The 21,534-nt window shown below is 38.9% G+C and overlaps 2 protein-coding genes across 4 annotated transcripts in view; both read left to right on the top strand.

The window, feature by feature from the left end:
- eps15 (epidermal growth factor receptor pathway substrate 15) overlaps window positions 1-16,734 on the top strand; it is a 32,969-nt gene extending 16,235 nt beyond the window's left edge. The window contains exons 12-25 of one of the 3 annotated variants that reach the window (XM_017468531.3): window positions 105-190; window positions 2,519-2,591; window positions 6,069-6,230; window positions 6,501-6,698; window positions 7,403-7,768; window positions 7,879-7,956; window positions 8,381-8,495; window positions 8,607-8,651; window positions 8,732-9,039; window positions 9,213-9,285; window positions 9,571-9,647; window positions 9,873-10,011; window positions 10,958-11,124; window positions 14,088-16,734. In XM_017468531.3, coding sequence (XP_017324020.1) covers window positions 105-190; window positions 2,519-2,591; window positions 6,069-6,230; window positions 6,501-6,698; window positions 7,403-7,768; window positions 7,879-7,956; window positions 8,381-8,495; window positions 8,607-8,651; window positions 8,732-9,039; window positions 9,213-9,285; window positions 9,571-9,647; window positions 9,873-10,011; window positions 10,958-11,124; window positions 14,088-14,228 — 2,028 coding nt within the window. In that variant the 3' untranslated portion in view covers window positions 14,229-16,734. Of the gene's footprint in view, window positions 1-104; window positions 191-2,518; window positions 2,592-6,068; window positions 6,231-6,500; window positions 6,699-7,396; window positions 7,769-7,878; window positions 7,957-8,380; window positions 8,496-8,606; window positions 8,652-8,731; window positions 9,040-9,212; window positions 9,286-9,570; window positions 9,648-9,872; window positions 10,012-10,957; window positions 11,125-14,087 lie in introns of all 3 variants that reach the window. The other 2 variants (XM_017468530.3, XM_017468532.3) reach the window with 2 other exon arrangements.
- Window positions 16,735-20,215: 3,481 nt separating this feature from the next.
- The window catches only part of ttc39a (tetratricopeptide repeat domain 39A), a 34,637-nt gene continuing 33,318 nt past the window's right edge, over window positions 20,216-21,534 (top strand). Inside the window, exon 1 of the mRNA XM_017468845.3 lies at window positions 20,216-20,431. Coding sequence (XP_017324334.1) covers window positions 20,394-20,431 — 38 coding nt within the window. The 5' untranslated portion in view covers window positions 20,216-20,393. The remainder of the gene's footprint in view (window positions 20,432-21,534) is intronic.

A 21,534-nucleotide genomic window follows, 5' to 3' on the forward strand; every position in this document is an offset into this window, starting at 1 on the left:
TTTGTGAGCTTAAATGAGCCTGTTAATCCCCCCCCCCCCCCCCCCCCCCCCAAATATTTATTTATTTTATTTTTATTTTTTTGTTGTCTATCTGTCCTGTGCAGAATAATGCCTTGTCATGTCAGGCTGCTGACTTCTCTGCCATTAAAGAGTTGGACTCCCTCAGTAATGAGATTATGGACCTGCAGAGGTGAGGAGTTCGTGTATTTATTTATGTTTTTTATTCTGGGGTTGTTGTTTTTTTGTTTGTTTGTTTGTTTGTTTTTAAACTGCTGGCTTGTGTATTGTGAGCTGAAAGTTGGTTATTATTTGAACTGAAGTGTGTTTGCATTGTAATTCCTCTAATTGATAGAGGAATTTATTCTATTTATTAATTTATTTCATCACACATACTTTGAATCATACGTATGGACATGGCTTTTTTGATTTGCCTTAAAGGTTGAGATTAAAATGTGAGCTAGATAGGTCATTCTGGCCGTCACCACTGTTTCCTTTTATATGTACTGCTTTATTTCCCTTAGAAACTGTTCCCATGTTTAGGTTTTAGAACTACTAATTACTAAAGAGGCAAGTTTGTTGTTAAAGTTTCAGATTAGAAATTCATTTATCTATCATCTATGTAATCACTGGGTGAGAAGAGAAAATGGTTCTTTTGACTGTTTGCTTTTCCAGCCTCTTTAGGGTGGGGTTTGAGTGTTGCCGTCCTACTTTGAATAGGCATTGGAATAACACATGCGCTCATGTGAAATGCTGATCCCTGGCTGTGAGTGAAAGAATTAAACCGAGAGGTTAGAAGTTGTGCGTTGTGTTAAAGGTAAGATAGATGGTGAGGCCTGAAGCGCACGCTGTCAGGGTGTTGACATCGTGTTCTAGGGAGCGACAAGTCTCCTGAGGTTCACGTACCACGTTAGGGCCAGTGTCAAAGAGGAACACGAGAGGAGGGACGCTTATATGCACAAACATGCTCTCTCTTTAAGAAAGAGCAGGCCGTGACGCTGATCGCAGCTAAGGCTTCCACAGAGTCACGGTGGATGGGTGGGTCAGGTAAAGCAGTTTTACTTTGTCCACTTCTCTTCTCTGAGACTCCAAGGAGTTGAGAGAGCAAGGCAACAAGGGAATTGGAAAGTGTTGAATTACAGTGAGTAAGAAAGACAGGCGGATAATTTGAGACCTCGAGGAAGGAGAAGGGATTCAGGATTCTTGAGCATGGACCCAAGCAGCTAAAAATGATGCATATTGTTTGGGATTGCCTCAGTTGTTCACGGCAACAAGGCACCTCTGGAGAAAGGTAAGCAGCTCCTTCTCCATGGCTGAGGCCTCGCATGAAGAAGGCAGGAAACAAACGTAGTGTGCCTTTGAGAATGTAACACAGCACTGTTAACAAAGTAGGATGGTCGATGAGGGTGTTTTTTGTAACAAGATCATGGCTATTTCTGACTTGTTTGTGTATTTCATGTCCCTCTCTGTGTATCTTAGTCTCCACTCCCCCCCCCCCCCCCCCCCCACCAATATTTTCCTTTTTTCTTTTCTTTTTGTTTTTTACTTTGCAACAGAAACTATTTTAGAGGAAGAGAGAAAGTTGATTCATGGTAAGAGATTTGAGAGTTCAAGATTTAACTTCTATTTCAACTTCAAGTTCCAGGACTACAGCAACGAGCTGCACTCAAGACGGCTTCAGTTCTTCTTGGTTTCAACTTCCCATAAAAAGAATGTCTCCAGAATAAACCAATAAAACCAGAAAAATCACAGTTTTTAATTTGGCACTTTCCAGAATATTCGTTCATGCTCATAAGATGAACTTGTAACGTAATTACCGGAAAAGCTCCTATGTTCATGAAAGGAAACAATACCCTTGTATTGGCACCGAGTCCCTGTACATCAATGTAAATTGACTGTTGGATGTTCTAATTATAGACGATTAAAAAAAACACCAAAAATGAAGCCATCTTGAGTGCATTCTGTCACTGCATTTCTTTATTTAAATTCGTGTGAAATGGAAGTCAAAAATGGAACTCCTAAATCTCTAACCATGAGTCACCCTCTGTCTCTCTCTCTCTGTCTCACACACACACACACACACACACTGCACTGTTTGTGTGCAGTACCCTGGTATTGTTTTAAATCCCTTGAGGAACTACCTGATTTATAGTTATTTTTAATTGGAGCATGTGCAATTTGTATGAACACATTTTAAACAATGAGAGAATGCTAGAAGACTGTCAGAAGAGAGAGTGCCCCCCCCACCCCTCTCTCTCTCTCTCTCCCTTCACTCTCTCTCTCCCCCTCCTTTCCTCTTACTCTGTCACCCCCAGGCAGCTATCTGCCCATGTGCAGTTCTGGCACCTCTCCCATCCAACCCTTACTTACAAGCACACTCACACAGACTCTCTCTTATAGACTCTCTGGTAGAGGCAGATATGGTGCTAGAAAAAGAAGCAGTCCAGACGGTGGCCACCTGGCTACCAGTACCATCTCTCGCTGCAGTACTGAAATACTCTTGCTTTTGTTGGTCTTTCAGGGAGAAAAGCTCTGTGGAACAGGAGATCAAGGAGAAGGAAGAGAGTGTTAGACAGAGGACCAACGAGGTAGAGGTAAGGGGTGTGTGTTTTGTTAGAGAGCAGTATAGCAGTATAAGAAGATGCAAAATGTAAATTTATCTGTAAATTTTATTTTCTCTGTTGCAAAAAATATGTATAGATTATAGTGTCTAAGGTTCTGCTGACACAAATCTGCACTGGCAGATGCCTTCCTCTGGCTAGCTGCAGAACGAGTACTGCTTGACTTCACTTTGTGTCGCTCAGTGTCTGTGTCTCTCCTCTTGTCTGAAAAGGTGTGGGTTTCAAATAACAGTTAAAGAATGTGCAAGGGCGTTCTGTTGTTCAACAGAGTAGCAGTATGATTCTGAGCACCAGCAGTTCCTTTCCCCATTTTCCCTCTCGCATGGAAATTGCATTGTTTTGAGTGGATTAAGAAACATAATCTCTCAATGCATTTGTTTCCCTTTTATTAGGGTTCAGGGATCTTTATTGCCACGCAACCATGTTGGTGGAATTTGGTTTCAGTCAACCTCTGCATGTGGGCAAATCAACAACAAAAGATAAACATTATAGTACAAAAAAAAGCCAGCACTAAATGAGTGCCGGTTACAAAAACATAGACATGTGATTGTGTAATTGTAATGAGTGAAGATGTGCAGGATACACCATGCAGTCAATCATTATTTCAGTATTGTAGACATCCCAAAACTCGAAGTGATGCCTCTTTGATTCTTCAATCCTACCTCCTTCAGCTTATGACCTGGAAATCGATCGAAAGTTCACCATAATTAAAGAAGTACCAATTCTTTAAATCCACTCAGAGGAATCAAGGAACAAGGGGAGAAGTGGCTTTTGGATGAGGCGCACACAACACATACAAGACACGCACACAAACAATGTTTTCGTGCTCCATCTCTCGCACAAATCTCATTCTAATAAATGATATAAGAATCAGAATGTATCATCTTAATTAAATAAACAGTAGGTACACACACAAATCCTTGCAGGAAAGTTAACTGTTATATTCAGTCAGTGTCATATCTCCCTGCAGCTCTCACCTAGTTTCCCACTGAAGCTAAGCGGGGTTGAGCCTGGCCAGTACCTGGATGGGAGACCTCCTGGGGAAAACTAAGGTTGTTGCTGGAAGTGATATTAGTGAGGCCAGCAGGGGGTACTCATCATGTGGTCTGTGTGGGGCCTAATGCCCCAGTATAGTGACACTATTCTGTAAAACAGCACCTTCTTTCAGATGAGACGTTAAACCTGACTCTCTGTGGTCATTAAAAATCGCAGGACACTTCTCTTAAAAGAGTAGGGATATACCCCGGCCATTGGCCCTTATCTATCATGGCTCCCTAATAATCCTGAATTGGCTACACTAACAGCTGGTGTGTGATGGGCATCATCCAGGTGGATGTTACACACTGGTGGTGGTTGAGGAGATTTCCCCCATAGAATGTAAAGCACATTGAGTGCCTAGAAAAGCACTATAAAAATTTATTTCACATATGTCTTGCATTTCATTTATGAGTAGAATCTTGTAAAGCATCAACATTTAAATGTATTTTACATAAAAGGGAGGAGATAAGAAGTAAGGAAAGGAAGCGAGGCAAAGTAACTAAAGAAATGAGAAACACTCATTTTCTTTGAGGGGAATAAGTCTTTCCAGTTAATCTAGTGAGATGTAATATTTCCATCCTGGGGGCATAGACACAATACTACACCATATTTTTGAAACAATGAGGTAGGTAGGAAGACAATGAAACAATATTGGGTAGCCATATTGATGCTACACATGCTCCTTCTCTGTTAATGTAATTGGGACAAATGCAGCTTCGGTATCCACTTTATAAAAATAGGCTTGCTTTGGAATTTGTAGAAGACTCCTTATTAAAGTGCCTTGGAAATCAAAACTGGTGTTTCTTTTTGCTGTATCTTGAAAGATACTGACACCATTGTAAGTCAGTCAAGCACTTCAACACATTGTCACTTTGACTTCCTGTTTCAAATGCTCTTTAGAATCTGCAGAGTCCTGCCCCAACAGTTGTAGGTCTGCGTTCGAAATCGAGCACTGTGACCATACCTACTGCATTGTATTCTGCCGTTGAAACAGTATGTACTGATCAGTACAATTGTGTAGCATGAATACAATCCAGACATACTACATCCGCCATGTTGCCATTGTCATTTCACCTATAACTTACAAATAGCTGACGTGCTGTTTTCCACCATGTTTGATTCTGCTCTTCCTCACCAGTCCCGTTGCCTTCTGGGATATTGGTAGAATCTCGGGGGAAGCAGTAGGTTATCTGGGTATTTCTCATTTTACATTTATGGCTTTTGGCAGACTCTCTTATCGAGAGCGACTTACATTTTATCTCATTTTGTACATAGAGAGAATTCGGACATAATACTCCTTTGGCCAACTGTATAGTAAGGTAGCAGGGATATTCAGATACAGCCTAGGTTTCCTGGCTGCGGGGTAAGCTAAATGCTATTGGCTATTTAAAAAAGGGACGGTGCCACTCGATATGTCCCACCCTGACTTCCTGTTCAGTGGAAATTACGTCATTACGTCAACACATCTGGCTGTGGCTCTGATGCTTTGTGTTTCAAGGCACTTCACGGGGACTTTAAGGATACAGGAGGTATATGTGGAAGGGGGAAGAGTGAACTCTTGCCTGTAGTGATTTAGATTAATCTGCAGATCTTGCTAAGTTTTGTAAAAAAAGAAAAAAAAAAGTGTGTGTGTGTATATATATGTATGTGTGTGTGTGTATGTGTGTGTGTATATATATATATATATATATATATATATATATATATATATATATATAATATTTCTGTCAATAAATATTAGCTGGACCTTGGAAAAAGCCTGAATGCATGACATGTTCAAGCTCAAGGCTAACAACGAGTTTGCATTGTCCTGTGTCACTGTGCATAATCTTTGTTTGCTAGGAAGACAAGGACATTAAGTTTGTCAGGCGTGAGTGCGAGAACACCTTTTCTGTCAATAGTTGACTCGTACACGCTCTCAGCAGTAGCTCTGTGGTGGTTTTTTTCTCTTAGTAAAAAGTGCTGCCAAATTTGCGTGAAACTATTTTGTTTCTTTGTGCGTCATTGACTCAGTAAATAGAGTAGAAGCAGTGTACCAAGTATCAAATGAAAAAGGTGATGTTTCTTTGCACACAAGAAAAAAGCGTACTTGATAAATTGCAGATATCCAATAATAATCACTATTGACCCAAAACTCACCATTTTCTTCCTTACAACCATTCCCATAACAGGCTGTGGCTCTTTTAAGGCACCAAAGCTATCACAGTTATCTGCGCTGTTGAATCACCCCTTTCTGTTTGGTCTCAACTGCCTGGAATAGAGCTCAGGAAGAATTTAATTTGCTGCTGTGTCTTGACTCGCAAAGAAAAGGAAGACAAATGAAATATTTGCCCGGCGTTAAATATACTGCAGTAGTTTTGTGGGTGTATATTATATTGTGTGGTTGTTTTTTTGTTTTCTTGCTGTCTCTAGGACCTGCAGGAGGAAGTGCAGAAAGAGAGCGAGGAGTTGCGGAAGCTACAGGCGGAGCGACAGGAGGTGCAGGAAGCTCTAGAGAGACTGGATGAGCAAAAGTTGTCCCTAGAGGAGCAGCTCAAGCTCCTACGCCAGCAGTGCAGTCAGGAGAACCAGCTGGTGGGTGTAAGAATGAGTCAGTGCTCTCTGCTTTGACTGCTCTTCCTGACTCATACGCACACAATTCAAATCACAAGCAAGTGTTTCTCAGGTCTAAAAGGCAGATGCTTGAATCTTCATTGTAACTTGATGTGTATTATTTGTAGCTTCGTTATCACATCATCATCATCATCATCATCTTGTGTTCTTGTTTATTATTTGTTTAATTAGGGTGTGTGTGTGTGTGTGTGTGTGTGTGTGTGTGTGTGTGTGTTTGTTTGTTCTGAACAGATCCAGTCTCTGCAGGCGGAGCACTCCGAGCAGGAGCAGAGGATAGGAGATTATGAGGAGGAGTTGGTGAGGGCGCGAGAGGAGCTGCTTTGTCTCCAGGAACAGACCCGCACTCTGGGGGAGAAAGTGAGCTCAGCCCGTGCTCAGCTCTGCCCTCTACAGGATGATGTTACAGAGTCTCACACACAGATTGCACAGGTTTGCTAACTCTCCACTAGATTTCTATTGGTCTGTTGTCCTTAATCTTAGTATGACTATTAGTGCGCTGTCCATTAGTGCACACTTGATGATAGTTTTTTTTTTTTCCTTCACAAACATGAACAAGTGCAATATTGACCGAATTGGCCAATATGACTTGCGTGGTGTATTAATTTGTGAGCTATTTCTTGACCATGTGTTTGCATACCATGGTGGGATATTTACTTATTTGTTTATTTATTTTACTTTTATTTATTCATTTGTTTTTATTTTACTTTTTAAAAAATATATAGCATGTAAAGCATTAAGATCTCCTTTTTCATTTATTAAAAAAATAAAAACAAAACTATTTAGAGATCCTATATCAGGTGAATGTCAAGTGAAGTCCGTAATCATTATTTTACCTATTGTTGTGCAGCCATAGTCTTGGCGTTTTATTACAATATATTTATTACAAATGTCACTATAATGTGAGAAATCTTTTTTTTTTTTTTCCTTCATATTTGTAAAAAGTAACATTACCAGAAAGCTCATTCCACACTCCCCACTCTCTCTGCTCATCTTTCTCTGCTTCCCGCCATTGTTTTGGCTTTATTTCCTCTCATAAATTGCTCTTTCCCTTTTCAATCACATTGTGTGTGTGTGTGTCTGGGGCTTGCGTTTCCCTCTCTTTTCACTGTATGTGGGGTGTGCTGTAGATGCAGGAACGACTGACTGAGCTAAAAACAGAAGAGCGAGAGGTCGCAGCCCAGCTTACTTGGAAGGTCTTAGTAGAGGAGCCTCCACTTGTCAATGGAGCAGCACCCCCTGCTGAACAGCCCAAGCTGCTACAGTGGCCACAGCCCACAGAACAGCCAGCAAAGAAACCAGAAGATGAGTATGAGGAAGAGGAGGCGGAAGAGACTCCCCAAGACGAGCCGCATGAACTGAGAGTGACTGAAGAGCAGCTTGAGGAAGAATCAGCAGAACTGTCCGGTCCAAAAGAGCTTAAAGTCGATACTGTGGAAGACCCCTTCACCAGCATGATGTCCACAGCCAGAACTCTTAGTGCTTGGCCTCAGAATGATCCGGTGAGGCATTCTGACATACTACAACGTGCTTCCGTCACCTGGGTGGTCTCAACATAAGGATTGTACAACTGAATGTGATGTGATGCATTGTATTGCTTGGGTGTTTCCAGGAAGGTTCTTCACCTGCTGCAGAGTGGGAGCTAAAGGGAGTGGAAATGAAACAGCAGGCCAGCAACAGCACCACAAAGGTCATCTTTAAATAACCTCTGTTTAATAATTAATCAGTAGCCAGAATAATGCCTACTCTAAGTTGCAGAAAAAACATGTTTGAAGTACAAATGTAAATGGTTCCCACAAGCATTATTCAGAATGAATGCGAAAGTTGGCAATTATCCAGTGCATTGCTAATGGTGTAAGTCAGATTTACTGGACCTGTTATGAATTGAATAATATGCAATAATTTGCCAGTTTATGACGTACATGTAGCTTGTTGATGATGCTGAGAATAATATCTGGTCAACCTCTCTTACTTTGGTCCCTATTGTGCTTAAGAACAGTCAGTAATTGAATGCTTAAGGCTGATGAACTGGCAACTGATTAAAATGCCTGGGAATTTTCCACCATTCTGTCTACTACTGATTGATTCAGAATGTGTGTTTGGATGATGTGTAGGTGGAGTCTCCAGCTCCAGAGCAGAAAGAAGATCCCCCCCAACCCACAAGTGCTCCCAGTGAGAGCTCGGCATCCGCCCCTGCTGTCGACTTCTTTCCATCCGATCCCTTCGACAGTAAGACCCACACGTTTCGGTGCAAACAGACATGATCACACGATCAGCTTTAAAAGCTTTAATATTCCGTCCTGTCAAGATATAAAATGTATTGTATTGCTTTATGTGCAGGTGACCCTTTCAAAAGCGATGACCCTTTCTCAAAAGACATTTCAGGTGAGCAGCATATATACCTGGATTTGACTCTGTGTTTCTAAGGTGTGGGATCACAGTTAAATATTCGCTTTACTGTTCAGATCCATTCGGCGGTGACCCTTTCAAAGGCTCAGATCCATTTGCCACCGACTCCTTCTTCAAGCAGTCTTCCTCCACCACATTCTCCTCGGAAGATCCTTTTGCTTCTTCTGACCCGTTCAGCTCAAACACGGGCTCAGCAGACCCAAACCTTTTCTCCTCCCACCTTAACAACGCAGTGGCTGCAGATCCGTTTAGTTCTAGCAGTGGCAGCACACCATTTGCCTCCAAAGTGGATGACCCTGATGAGTCTGATCCGTTCAGCGCAGGGGCAGGGAATGACCCATTTGGTGGGTCAGAGCTGTCGTCAGTAAGTACTTTCCCCAATCCCTCTTGGTTGATTTTATTATTTATATTGATATGCAGTATCTGTGCATTAACATGTATACGCACAGAAAACCACATCCGAGTTTTTAATTTGAGCTTATTTTAAATTCAGGTTCCGCTGTAGTAATATGGGTTTACACTATCTTTGTTGTTTAGAAGGAAACACCAGCAGTTGCTAATGACCCATTTGCTCCTGGAGGAACAGTGGTGAAGGCCGACTCAGACCCGGGTAAGAGCAGACATCCTTCTGCTGGAACAGACTGTATTGCACTTATTTATTACCAACTAAAAAGAGGATTTCCATCTGTATTAAACATTGATCACGAAGCTATCTTTCGTCCTGTCGTTGGCGTTACCCCAGTACCTCCAGTATTTACTTTGACTAATGGTTTAGTTGCTTCATTTAAAAAAATAAGTGCATGTAGGGTTTGTAATGTAAAACAGAAATGGCATAATATGTGTATTTTTGTGTGGTTGTGTATTAAGTGTATGGTCTGTGTGCTTTGTCTTTTAGATCCCTTTGCCACAGTATTTGGTACTGGTACTGAGTCCTTTGTAGGAGGTTTTGCAGACTTTAGAAATTTGGAAACGGTAAAGGTCATTCCTCTTCAGAAGACAGAGCTTAATTTTACTGATTTTTTTAATTTATTTTTTATTTATTTTTTTTTTTTTATAACTGATCCACCAAACTCTCATTTAGGAATGCTCTGAAATCAACCTGATGAAATATTTCAAAATTCACACGAATCATTGAGTATAACACTTGAATTTGAGTTGAATTCTTTCTGAGTCTGTATTGCTTTATGTGCCTCTCAGTCTAATGGTGCTGACCACTTTGCCTCATCGAGCACACATGATAAGAATCTATTTAAGGAAGAAAACCAGTCAGATGTGCCTCCTGCATTACCACCCAAAACTGGCACACCTACCAGACCTCCTCCTCCTCCTCCACCAGGTCAGTACAGAGAAAAGTACAAGAATTGGTATTCTCTCTCTCACTCTCTCACACATACACTCAATATCAAGACTTATGTTGCATAGTCATAATAGCCCTTATTCATTATATTTGGTGAAATTCAGCAAACTTTTTCTTTCCTCCTGTGTTCATCTTTGACAGCTGTACACTTTTTAATGTTTATCTCACAAAGACATTTCTCATAAGAAAAATTGTGTAAAATTGCAAGAATTTAATTGATATTTTAAACTGTGATGATATGGTTTTTCTCTTTATGAAAAGAAAAGAAAAAAACAATCATAGGTGTTTATCACACTGGACACGTTTTCTGTGGTCCGAATCCGAGTGCGATCGTTCCTGGTCTGTTTCCGATTATCCACACACACACACACACACACACACACACACACACACACACACAACCCCCCCCCCCCCCCCCCCCCCAACTGTGTTCATCTTGCGTCATGACAAATGAGCATGGAGAACCTTTTTTTTTTTTTTTTGGGTAGTAATATGCATGTGGTAGCATTGGACCTCTTCTGTGTCTCACAAAATCCCCTGCCACTCATGGTACACGTGTGTTGTGGAAACTAATGATGTCGTCATGGGTTAGAACGCATGCGCAGGTTACTTCCTGAAGAAGCGCGGACCCGAGTACAACTTGCGTTCACAGTCACAGGAATCGCAGCACAGTTCCAGTGCAACCGACTCGGACCACTTCCTACATTTAGTCTTGGATTCGGTACCGATGTACACGTCCCGGTCCGCATGACACATTTCATTTTACCACGTTTTCACATTTCGTGCTCTGTTTCGGACTAAACTGCCAGTGTGAAAGTGAACTCTTTGTTGGTACACTACTGCTCTTATGTAAGAGGTACATATGTACATATGGGGTGCGTATGCGTGTGTGTGTGTGTGTGTGTGTGTGTGGTCTGTTCTACAGGTAAGCGGTCAAACATCTACCGATCAGACTCATCAGACTCAGTTCAGAGGCGTGGAATGGGGGAGTTTTCCTCCCTCCCTGCTAAAGACACTGTGCCAGACCCTTTCGCTCCCTCTGCCCCCTCCCAAGTCCCACGTGAGCCTGACCGATTTGCCACCTTTGACAAAGTGAGCACCTCCCCTGCCCCCTCTCCACCTCCTGAAACGCAGTAGCGACATTAACCTTTCACCTTTAACCTCTGCCGAGTGGCAGCCTTTGCCTCTCAACCCTCTCAAATTTCAGGTTTTATATAATGGATGCTGTTAATATTTTATCTTGTATGTCTATTATATGAAAAGGTATTAAACAGAATGATATTTGATCATGAATCTGTAAGAAATAGAAAACATACTATTTTTAACTCTTGTGTTAAAGAGAGAGAGAGAGTGAGTTAAAGAAATTTATTTATGCTCTGATATCAGTGTTACCTTATTATGCCTTATCTTATACTCTGTTCAGCCCGACCTGTACATTCTCACTGGCTGTGGTTGGAGAGGTGGGGCTGCTTTCTGGCTCTTTGAATTTCATTGTAGTACTGCGTGTCCGTTTCTACCATCGTTCATGAGTCTTGAGCTCGTGCTGCATGTACATTGATCTACCGTTTCCCCCTTACCTTGCTCTGCATGCACTAATCAACTCTGTCCACCTATCTTGATTGCCTACTTCCTATAATATATGCTTTTCCGAGCTGTGATTGTCTCAGGTACTTCCTGACTATTGAGTCAAACCCACTGCATCCCATGATTCCTGGCATGCCCTTGACACATGCTCTTCACCTTCACCCTCTCTCTAAGGAAGATCATGAGATCACAATATAAACTACAGAAAGTATGTTCAATAAAATGTTTTATTAGGAGGTTAGTCATCATTATGGCTTTTTTTTTTTGGTGTTGTCATTATTTCAGCTTTGTTTTTTTTTGGTTAGTTTACTTTGTTTTAGTGCCAATAAACATGTTTGTTTCTGTAAAATTTATACTAAGTTGAGTTTTACTTCATTTATATGAGGTATTAGTCATACTTCGCTATTTAGAATACATTCGAATGCATGGTCCACTTTTCCTAACTTTATTAAAGGTCAACAATGTAACAATGTGCTCTTGGATATGGGGTTTTACTCAGTGGTGAGAGCTCAGGTATTGTGGCTGTCCTTGAGCTGGGAAGATGTCTGTCCTCTCTGATCAATCTAACTGCGAAAGCTGTTTTGTATGTTGTAACACGCTATGGTGAAGTCATTAGTGTGCTCCTCATAAACGATGTGCTTGAAGCTTATTTGGTGTATGTGTCGTCCATCTTTGTACCTTTTTAATCCTGTCTCTGTGTGCATGGACTGCATGCTCAGCATGGTTAATGTATATGTAAGTTGGTATAAACATGATTAAGTATTTCAGATATGTTTGAAATCATCCTACACTTTAGAGCCCTCTTATATTAGAGAATAATGGCACTCTAAAATACAAGGTTATCATCAGTAAATAGGTGGAATTTTCTAAATAAAACCGCTACATTTGAATGGATATAAGGTATTTGTAGAAGGTGGGAGGGATTTAGGACACAGTGTGGGGGTGTTTTTAGGAAATAGGATGGGGGACAATTTTTTTTCCCCTTTAAATTTTATTTATTTATTTATTTATTTAAATAAATATTTCATATACACATTAACCATGTTGTAGAAAAAAATTACTTTAATTACTTAAAAACTACAACCCCAATTCTGAAAAAGTTGGGACAGTATGGAAAATGCAAAAAAAATCCCGAAAAGAGTCATTTGAAAATTCATTTCATACTGTATTGAAAACACTTTATTAACACAGTATATGATGTTTTACTCTGTAAAAATCCTACCGATTCGTCTTTGAGAATGTTGTTCTCAAACTGTTGGATTATTCGTTGACTCATCTGTTTGCAGATTGTCTAGCCTCGACCCGTCCTTGCTCATGAAGGTCTAGGCCTTTTTTGGAGGCTCCTTATATACTATGATTAGCCGATTGCCTCACTTCTTATTTCAACTTGTCACATCGCTATTAGTCCTAAATTGCCCCTGTCCCAACTTTTTTGGAATGTGTTGCATGCATCAATTTCAAAATAAACGTTTATCATTGGGGGGGGGGAGCTATGTAGTTGATTAGGTAAAACATCACATACCTTGTCTTTGTTTTTTGTTTAAATTCAAATCAAAGTACATTTACAGATCACTCCTCTTTTTTTATTAGCATTTTACATACTGTCCCGACTTTTTCAGAATTGGGGTTGTAATTTATGGTTAGGGTAAGAAAAATAGGTCTGTGTAATTTAGCTTTGAGGAAAAATCCCCCAAAATTTAACATTATACAACATGTATACATCACTAATGACATTCCAAAGGCTTACAACAACTATTCATTATTAAAGACTCAGTTTTTGCATCCGAGTCTACCACAGGAGTACGTCTTAAAATTATTCACTTACTCCCTTTCATGAGGCTCTGTTTAACTGTGATCACTGTGAAAAGAAATGAAATGTATTGGCAAACAATTCACCTGAATCATTTTCCAGCCAATGAAAACTTTTTATGCAACATTTTAATAATATGAGTCCATGTATTTTTTTTTTAATTAACTAAAGCTATTGGCTTTATAATCTTTCCATGACAGCTCATGGAGCAGTTAATATTTTTCCTTTTGTTTTGACCAACTTTTGTGATTGCTTTCATTCAATCATATAATTTTAGATTTGCAATCTTCAGTAAGGAAGTCTCTTCTTAAACTACAAAAATATACAATGTATTCTTGCTTATTTATTTAGAAATAATGTTGGGCATAGAAGATTTCCTTCTAGGGCTTTTAAGTATACTAGCAAATGTTTATTCTCAAAATTTTCTCTAAAATATGCTAAAATTTTGCCTTCTAGGATATGTCATCATCGTCTTCTACTCTATTATGAAAAGACAAAAATGGCTGCTGGTGATTCCAAATATGCATTAATGACCTACATAGTTTATCATTTGGGTTTAGATCACCAGTATTAATTGACAGCCCATTTGTTTGTTAGTATAATGTAATGCTATTTCTGATATGTTATATTGTGTTTGTGTGTGTGTGTGTGTGTGGAGCAGTACCCCACAGAAGAGGACATGATCGAATGGGCAAAGAGGGAGAGTGAGCGAGAGGAGAGGGAGCGTGTGGCCCGACTCACCCAGCAGGAGCAGGAGGATCTGGAGCTGGCCATCGCGCTCAGCAAATCAGAATTCTCCTGACCTGAACCGGCCTCGATCCACACTGCCGAGGACTTACGGGTGCTGGGATTTCACAATCCCACTAGTTTTAGTACAGTCCAAATCTGCCCTCATCCTCCCAGTTTCTCATCCACTACCTGTCAGTATGTCATCTCTTTTCATGTTGCCAGAACCTCTTCTGAAAAGTGTGGGTTTGGGGGAGCATTAGTGTAAAGGTGAAGGACTAAACACAACCTTCAGTGTGTTACCTTGAGCTGTGTTTTCTTGTGTTTTAATATCAATCGACTTTATATATTTCTAACGCAGTCAAACGTTTGGCGCTATGAAGTGTTACTGGCACATTAACACATTTTTCCCCATTTGCTATTCTTCTTGCCATTACTATGAAATATGTAAGTCGGTTTAAGTGCAAATATGTGGAATGAAAAGTTATTCAGGAAAGCCCAGCCCTTTTAACCTGGTGGGTTTATTTTGCGTGATGTGATCATGATAAAATTGAGCTTTGTGAGGTTATAGTCAGGAGTGAAAGTGCCCTGGACATAAATATAAAATAAGTGATATGTTTATAGTAAGTGACATGAAATTAGATATCCTTCATGACATAAAAAAAAATAATAATTATAATATTTTCATGGAAAGATAGGATTTTCTCCATGACCAATGCTCTCTGTTTTGGTATGTGAATCGCCCAGAACTTATTTTTCTATTCGGAACACTGTTTATAAATTGGTTTAGAGTAGGCAGGTTGGAATTTAAAAACATTTTAAGCAGGGAAATCACTAAAGACATCTGTAGATGTGCTGTACTGGTCTCTGACCCTCCTGGAGTGGAGTTGCTTTAATGTATAAACGTGCTGTTGAAGCCAGGTCACTTCACTGAATTTATGGGATTCCATTTAGAAGAACACCCAAACAAAATCTTGATTGAAATTATTTTTTAATGCACTCTAACTCAATGTAGCTCTTGTGCCAGACGTTTGCCTCACATATGACATTCAAACCCCAATTAGAATGTCTTCAGAATTGAAATAACCAGCTTTAGAGGGATTATTGGTTTCAACATTTTTTAATTCTCCTTTAGTCCTCCTTGCATATGAGAATTTGTAAAACTACAGTATATAAATAAATATCAGTTTATAGGTATGTATGAAAATGTAATTGTACTAATATATAAAAAAAAATATATATATATATATATATATATATATATATATATATATATATATATATATATATATATATATATATATATAAAATACACACACTATATGTGCATTCTCTAATCATATCCTTCACACATAATATTAGCAAAATATCTTGGTGAGAATGCAGAAGACAACACTATTGTCAGAGGCAGTAGGACACGAAACGTTAAATATCTAAACAGTAAATCAGTAATTGGTTTCCAGTGCCTAAAACCAAGGACAACCTACATTTGGGAAATGCGTCTTACATTTCTATTAACTTATCTATTTCTCTAAACCTTAATAACCTTACGTTGCTAAAGGCTAATCGAAGGAATGACGTGATGTGCAATATGTCTAAGACTGTCAAATTAAGGGGAGTTTTTCCTCTGATATTAGATATCTGATTTAACCACTAAACATTTCCAAAAAAAAAAATTGTAGTTTAATATTCACCCTATACAAATTAAGTGTTGTGGTCATTGATTTTTCATTTGTTTGTTTCTCTTTAATTAGATATTAAGGAATTATGAATGTCTTTTTGGCATTTCAGTCGGTTATAAATGGATTACTATTATCAGAACACGGAGATCTTCTGTAGCACTGGTTTGCATTTTAAACCATCCTCTGTGCCTATCCTTTGGTTTGACCTCAAGGCCATTGTCTACATTCTAAAGTCTTAAGCGACCACAAGAACAATATCTTATCCTTTTGGACAATAGATGCACTTTGTCGCTCAGACTTTACATATGAAAGCATTGCTTGTGGTGACGTATATCAGGTAAAAGCCCTTGCTTTTTTTTTGTTTGTTTGTTTTTTTTTACTTTTTTTTTTCTTTTTTAACTTTTGAAATGTCATTGGATCAAGACTGTCCTTTTGATCCAAATAGTTCTGACATTTGAAAAATCGGAGCGCGAGTTAACCTGGTACACAGTTTTCTGACCAATACAACATTTGCCTCACAGTTCATAAATGCTTTTATGAGCATTATGAACACAGCATTATACCCTTTAAACCGGATTTAAGTATTGCTTTAGACATATTGCTTTAGCACTCTGTATTAAGGAAAGATTTGGGTTTCTGATTATAACTGCTTCTCTGAGTTCTGTTAAAATGATCTGTGCTTTTTGCTCATCATGTATTTATGTATAGGCCTTTAATTCTCCTACTCCAAAACCACTTGTGTATTGGTTTGTTCTACATACTTTTTAAAACTGGCTTAATGTATTTTTTTTTTTTTTTTTTTAACTTTACAGAATGTGTCCCTTTTAATAAGGACAGATGTTTAAATATGTTAAGTAACATGTAATTAATGCTAAAGAATAAATATGAACCTTTAAAACATTTTGAATGTTTCCTGCTCTTAACAATGTAAATAAGTTTAGTTTAATAGAAAGCATGCAATAAATAGCAAATCATTAACTTTAAACAGTACTGTGAACATTTGGATACCCAGTTCTATTTGACTAAATGTTAAGCACTTGCAATGAATATTCAACTGAGAATTTGATGGCTTGGGGGTCATGAAATTATTATATGCAGACTATATGGTGTTTTTGTTCTCATTTGAACAGAAACAAATCTTGTATATTTAACCCTATGCATTAAAGTTGAACCGCACAAAAATAGTGAAAGGGTTTTAAAACCTCAGGAGAGAAAAAGATCATTTCTAGCACAATAGAACTGAATAGAAGATATTACAGGTAAGGTAGATACATGTTTGTAGAATAAATCATGGTTGATCTTTAAAGTTGATCTTGATAGTCAGAATACTGGCAGCCATAAGTTCACTCTTGGACCAGAGATGAATTAAATTTTATTCCATCTATAAATTTGCTCAAGCAGAGGACAACAATGATTTACAGCCACAGATTCATTGCTACATGAAATATTTAAATGAGAACAAAGCTATTAACATATTACCAGTCTAGTTAGGCTGCATAATTCCATTTGTTTTATGCATTATAATATATACAGGTGCATCTAAAAAAAATAAAATTAAAAAAAAAACTAGAATATTGTGGAAAATTATTTCCCGTAATTTAATTAAAAAAGTGGAACTTTCATATATTCTAGATTCATTGCACATAAGGTGAAATATTTCAAGCCTTTTTTGTTTTAATCTTGATGGTTATGGCTTACAGCTCATGGAAATAACAAATCCAGTATCTCAAAATATTAGAATAAAGAATTTATAATACCGAAACGTCAACCTGAGGAGAGTTCTATAATCAGGGAATGAACTCAAAACATCTGCAAAGGTTTCCTGAGCCTTTAATCTCTCAGTCTGGTTCAGTACACATAACCAAAATCATGGGGAAGATGAAAGTAAATTCTGCATTTCATTTGGAAATCAAGGTCCCAGAGTCTGGAGGAAGAGTGGAGAGGCACAGAATCCAAGTTGCTTGAAGTCCAGTATGAAGTTTCCACAGTCAGTGATGATTTGGGGTGCAATGTCATCTGCTGGTGTTGGTCCACTGAGTTTTCTCAAGTCGAGAGTCGATGCAGCGACTACCAGAAGATTTTAGAGAATTTCATGCTTAAATCTGTTGACAAGCTTTATGGAGATACTGATTTCCTTTTCCAGCAGGACTTGGCACCTGCCCACAGTGCCAAAACTACTAGTAACTGATTTGCTGACCATGGTATTACTGTGATTGAGTGCCTTGCCTGACCTGAACCCCATAGAGAATCTATGGTATACTGTCAAGAGGAAAATGAGGGACATCAGACCCAACAATACAGATGAGCTGAAGGCCGCTATCAAAGCAACCTGGGCTTCCATAACACCTCAGCAGTGCCACAGTCTGATTGCCTCCATGCCATGCCACAGTGATGCAGTAATTCGTGCAAAAGGAGCCCTGACCAAGTATTGAGTGAATGAATTAACATACTTTTCAAAATGTAGACATTTCTGCTTTATAACTTCTTTATTCTAATAATTTGATATACTGGATTTTTGATTTCCATGAGCTGTAAGCTGCAATCATCAATATTAAAACAAAAATAGGCTTGAAATATTTCACTTTATGTGTAATGAATCTAGAATATATGAAAATTCCACTTTTGGAATTAAATTATAGGAAAAAATTAACTTTTCCATGATATTCAAATTTTTTTAGATGCACTTGTATAACAGACAGGTACTTTTTTTTTATTACAAATGTAAAGAAAAACTGGTGGCTCTGTCATGCTCTGCAAGCATTTTGCTGGCATGATTTGGGTCCACTTTTCCCCTCGGAAAGAAAGATTCACTGCAAATCAATGCAAAGTCCTTCTAAACGATCACCTTTATCTTATGATGAAATGTTTCTTTACATATGGGAGTGGTCACTTCCAGGATAAAAAATTCCCCATACAAAGGGCTTGAGGGCTCACTGAAGGCTATAATGAGGTTGAAAATGATATAAATCACATGTTATGGCCTTCACAGTCAGTAAATCTCAACCCAGTTGAATCCAAAAGTAACAAAATACCCCACAGCATAACAGAGCCACTGGACCTCATCACTGTAAGGGTCAAGCATTCAGGCCTGTTTAGTTCTTGTTATATATCACGTGTCCTCATCACTTATTGAGAATATGGTGAAGAATGACTAATCTGTCCATATCTGTTTTTCACTACTAGTAGTTTTAGTCATACTGAACTCTCACGTGTCTATTTGTCTTGGTAATTTGGAGTTTATATACTGAAACCCTAGTATAATTTCCCTCTCTATGTAGCTTTTTCTTGCTGAAAGTCTGAGGTCTTGCATTTACATTCTCAGTTACCTGTAAAACAGTTGCTTTTCTGCTTTTAAATGCACATGACACTAATGCACGAGCATTGTGGTAATTTCAGGTGTGAATTCAACCATAATTTCCAACCCACTTTACTGATTTACTCAACCCAAGTCACTACTGAAATTCCTGACATCATGTATGGGCAGCTCTGTGGCCAGGTAGGTGGAGTGATTACTCTAAATTCCCCTGAGGTGTGAATAAGTGTGAGAACGTGTGTGCGCGTGGTGCCCTGCCATACAAGTTGCATTCCCACCTTGTGTACAGTGTTAATATATACAGTATTTCATCGTTGTACATGTTATTTTTCTATATGTGGATCTCTAGGGGGGAGCATGGTGGCTTAGAGGTCAGCATGTTTGCCTCGCACCTCTGGGGTTGGGAGTTCGAATCCTGTGTGAGTGGACCCTGCATGTTCTCCCCATGCTTTGGGGGTTTCCTCCAGGTACTCTGGTTTCCTCCCTCAGTCCGAAGACATGCCTTGTAGACTGATTGGCATTTCCAAATCGTCCGTAGTGTATGAATGTGTATGCTATTCTGCCCTGCAGTGCTCTGATACCCTGTCCAAGGTGTTCTCCGCCTTGTGCCCCGAGCTCCCTCAGGGGTGTGCTTCAGGTTCCCCCGTGACCCTGTTTAGGAAAAGTGGTACAGAAAATGGTTGGATGTAGATATATGCAGCACTCCTTCAATCTATGTATTGTTACATATTCTTTTTCTCAGGTGTATAAACCTAAGTTAGTATTGCTAGAATATTAAACATATACAGTCAGTTTCAGAATTATTGGCACCTTTCAAGCAAATTGGCAGAGCTTATTGAATAAGATATTCAAAGCAATGATTTAAAAAAAAAAAAAAAAACCTTCCTTTTAATGAGCTTTAATCATTATCAATCACTATCTATCTTCAGTGATACTGAAAAAACATTGAGTAGCTATAAGAAGTCATAGCGTTGAGTGTAAATACTAAAGGGCTGTGGTGTAAGCTTGTAGGACAGGTAACTGGGAGGTCTTTAAGACCAGGGAAGAGACGCAGCGCTACATTCCAGAGCATTTAGTGAAGGAGCGCGTGTGAGTTTCTGCAGTCTGTAATTCACACTTTTACTTCAGGAGAGAGAGAGAGAGTGTGCGCGCGCTTACTGATAGTTTGTGTTGAGCTTCTTCTGAATGTTCATCAGCTTATCGTCCCCTGCCCCGATTTACCGCATTTTATCCGCTTTCCTTTGGAATGAGCTTTTGGAAACGCAAAAAGAATGACACCAAAAGGTGAGTTTGGAGCTGCCTTCACTCGCGCTTTGATTTCTTGCATTGATTTCAACGGTGTATCAAACGATACCAGATCTATTATGAGTAGACTCATGAAGATGACTCACACAGGAAAACGATGTGACTGAGTTAACAATCGGAAACTCTCCCCACGATTAATTAACTCTAAATGCCTGCACGGTGGTTTACTTATTATAATTGAAACAAACTGTTACTGCTCTGTAAACTGTGTGTTTTTGAAGGCCGCTGTGATTTACCTGGGATTAGTTTTCCAAATAGCTAATGTGCGCGTGTTAGTTTCTGTCTGTGTGATATTCCAGGATATTTAAGTTGCTTTTTAGGGCCGCTACTATCACTATATTACACTTTTATAACCTATTAACTGTTGGGAGGAAAAATGGATACATTCTATCATGTATATAAGTAATTATTCCCATATAAATGTAAGGTACCACTGTATCAGACTGATACAGTCTTACAGTGCTATTCAATGAGGAAGTACACAAACACTTACAGCTTATAAGTTCAATCACAGTTCACTTTCTGACATTTTTTGAAAAATACTAATCTTACTAGATGTACAGCACCAGAATTGCTCAGTTTGCTATAAGGACTTTCTGAGACTTTTGTGGTGCTGTGTTTGGAAAGTCCTGACTTCAGTGTTGACTAATATTGGGCTTATTAGTGTTGTCATTTTGGGTGATATGTGTTAATGTGTTTTGTAGCCCCACCCCTTTCAGTAAGAGAAAGTAACTTGGTTGGCTGCTTCCATAGTAAACCTTAGAAAATATCCTTAGGTTAAAAATAAAGTCAAGTAGGCCTTTGGTTTACTCAAATGTGCCATAAACAGGCTGAGCAGAGATGACTCCAAGAGTCCTGAGTAGGAGGTCCAAGGGGTCCAGAGGAAATCTAAATAGTTTATTTATCCCTGTCTGGGTGCACAAAGATCCCATCACTTCTCCCGAGTTTAATATGACAGAATTAAAAAAAATGTTGTCTCAGAGAGCAATTATTTTCAGGCCCTTAATTAATTTGAGTCTTGTATATAAAGTTTAGTGTTTGCATTGTTCATGACCTGAATGCAATAAGATGCATGTGCAAAT

Source organism: Ictalurus punctatus, chromosome 5, assembly GCF_001660625.3.
Source record: "Ictalurus punctatus breed USDA103 chromosome 5, Coco_2.0, whole genome shotgun sequence".
Taxonomy (NCBI): domain Eukaryota; kingdom Metazoa; phylum Chordata; class Actinopteri; order Siluriformes; family Ictaluridae; genus Ictalurus; species Ictalurus punctatus.